The sequence below is a fragment of the Sinocyclocheilus rhinocerous genome, unplaced genomic scaffold (genome assembly GCF_001515625.1).
Source record: "Sinocyclocheilus rhinocerous isolate Xijiao unplaced genomic scaffold, SAMN03320098_v1.1 scaffold11783, whole genome shotgun sequence".
Taxonomy (NCBI): domain Eukaryota; kingdom Metazoa; phylum Chordata; class Actinopteri; order Cypriniformes; family Cyprinidae; genus Sinocyclocheilus; species Sinocyclocheilus rhinocerous.
In genome coordinates, this window is record NW_015654778.1 from 8,057 (window position 1) to 10,552 (window position 2,496).

The window sequence follows — 2,496 nt, forward strand, 5'->3', positions numbered from 1 at the left end:
TTATATATACATAATAAATATACACAGTACACACACATATATTATGTAAACAAAAACTTTTATTTTGGATGCGATTAATTGTTTGACAGCACTAATCTTAAAGTATATTAATATAGGAAACCAATATTAGAAATTGCAATAATATTTCACAATATTATGTTTTTTTTTTCTATTTTGATCAAATAAATACAGCCTTGATGAGCATAAGAGACTTCATTAAATAAATAAAAATCTTGCTGATCCCAAACTTTTGAATGGCAGTGTAATTTGATTTATAATAAATTATTTTTTTAAACATTCTCTGGTTATTTCTGTTTCTCCACAGAGTCCATTTGTCAGCTATGAATTTGACTTCATTGATGAGACTCGTGTTTCTTCATTAAACGGTGAGGAATTAATAGATAACGGATTGATTTAACCTTCCTGAGAAAACTAGAGTAAAAGTGTCATTTTTCATTTTAAACCACAATCTCCTGAAGTAGTAACAATAAAACGATGCACTTTTGTGGGGATTTTAGTCTTATTTACCCCTCCCTGTACTTCATGTTATGGTCTTCCTCATTTATTTCCTATGGTTGGTCAGTTTTGACCACAAACAGCCAAAGGTGTGACTTTTTATGTATGAACCACTCAGATTTAGAAAACAATTAAATAATAACTCAGTCAAAAATAATAAAGAAATACATTGGAGAGTTACTGTGAAGGGCTAGATTTCATTTTACATTTTTCTTTTAACAGAGTTCAACTTGCATGTTTTTCCTGTCATTTAAAAGCAGTGTGTAACCACATGATTGTTTTGGATCAGGGCACTGGTTCCTGGCTGAGGTGGGAGAGGAGGGCTGTTACGTCAGCTCTGAGAGCGCCAGCGACAGTGACTGAATAGAACGGATCGCACTTGTTCTACAGGACATTAATGGAGCAACACTACATCAGTTTTGAGTAACATTTCATTGTCCAATTAACAATAATAAATTATTTATTTTTCAGTATGTTGGTGTTATGAGTCCCACAGCCATTTGAGCATCTTGAGTTATGCTAGTTTTGTTAATAAAATGTCGTTTTGTGAATGTCAGCCTTGTTGTGTGTAAAGTGTCCTTGAGCTCTGGAAAGGCACTATTTAGATAAAACTTATTTTATATATATATATATATATATATATAGCATGTGAAACGACATCTCTATTATATCAAGTCAAGAGTACTGCAGGTAGGTGATTATCTTCAAAAAAGAAGAGACCACAACAGATGACAAAAGAGTTACCATAAGATTTGTGAATCCTTAAATTTGTAAATCACATTAATACACACTCGCAGACACACAAATCAGTGCATGAAACAATGTCTCGACAACATCAAGTCAAGACTTCTGCAAGTAAGTTACTATCTTCAGAAAAAAAGAGACCACAACAGATGACAAAGGAGACGCCAACAGGTAAGCATCCAAGAAGCCTGTAACAGCTTGTAAAATTAGGGAGAGGCCACCCTTACAGGCCAGGAAAGCTCTGCCGCAGCACTATGTGTGGGACGGCTAGCAATGGATCAAGAGTGCAATTCTGTGCATTGCACACCTTGGCCACCTGGAATATTTGAGTGACGCTGTCAGTTCACCCCAAGGGAAGCACTTGGAGTTAGGACTAGGGTGTGTCCTGTAAGGTCGTGGTGGGTGGGAAATACAGGGGACATCCTAGGTTGCCAAAAAATGACAAAAAAAAGTTTGTTTTTTTTAAAGAAAATAAAAATTAATGCCCACATACAGTTATTACAGAAAAACTGGCAAATTGGCTTTTAAAGCGGTCATATGATGCTGCTAAAAAGAATATTATTTTGTGTGTTTGGTGTAATGAAATGTGTTTATGCGGTTTAAGGTTAAAAAAACACATTATTTTCCACATACTGTACATTATTGTTTCTCCTCTATGCCCCGCCTTTCTGAAACGCGTCGATTTTTACAAAGCTCATCGGTCTGAAAAAGCGAGGTGTGCTCTGATTGGCCAGCTATCCAGTGCGTTATGATTGGCCGAATACATCAAGCGCGTGACGAAAATGTTACGCCCCTTGCCATATTGTGATGATGCCCTGTCAGGCCAGAGCGATGATTCAAAAACATGAAAACCCATTATAAACGAGGCATTCGTTGCATCCAGTGGGGACATAATTACGAATTATAATGACTTATACTGTCTTTTTAAGCGTTGCGTTGCATCGCGCCGCGTAAACATAAAACCATATCTGCATTTGTGATCGGAGAAATGACAAACAACAAGCCCTACTCTACACTGCCCAAAAAACTCGCTTTAAATATAAAAAAAAATAAAATATAAAAACTCTTTAAATATAAAAAACCTACTTACAGTCTTTGAGTCAGAACAGCCGGCATTGTAGACAATATTTGCTTCGATATGATAATTTGAAAAGTATAGATATTCGGTAACAACAGGGAAGAACTGCAGAAACTGCAGAATTACAGATATTTTTAATATTATTAAAAAAAAATTGT

At 35.5% G+C, this 2,496-nt stretch overlaps 1 protein-coding gene across 1 annotated transcript in view; it reads left to right on the plus strand.

Moving 5' to 3' along the window:
• Positions 1-1,010, plus strand: part of LOC107717707 (putative ATP-dependent RNA helicase TDRD12) — a 5,960-nt gene extending 4,950 nt beyond the window's left edge. Inside the window, exons 6-7 of the mRNA XM_016524543.1 lie at positions 326-386; positions 806-1,010. Coding sequence (XP_016380029.1) covers positions 326-386; positions 806-879 — 135 coding nt within the window. The 3' untranslated portion in view covers positions 880-1,010. The remainder of the gene's footprint in view (positions 1-325; positions 387-805) is intronic.
• The last annotated feature ends 1,486 nt before the right edge of the window (positions 1,011-2,496 follow it).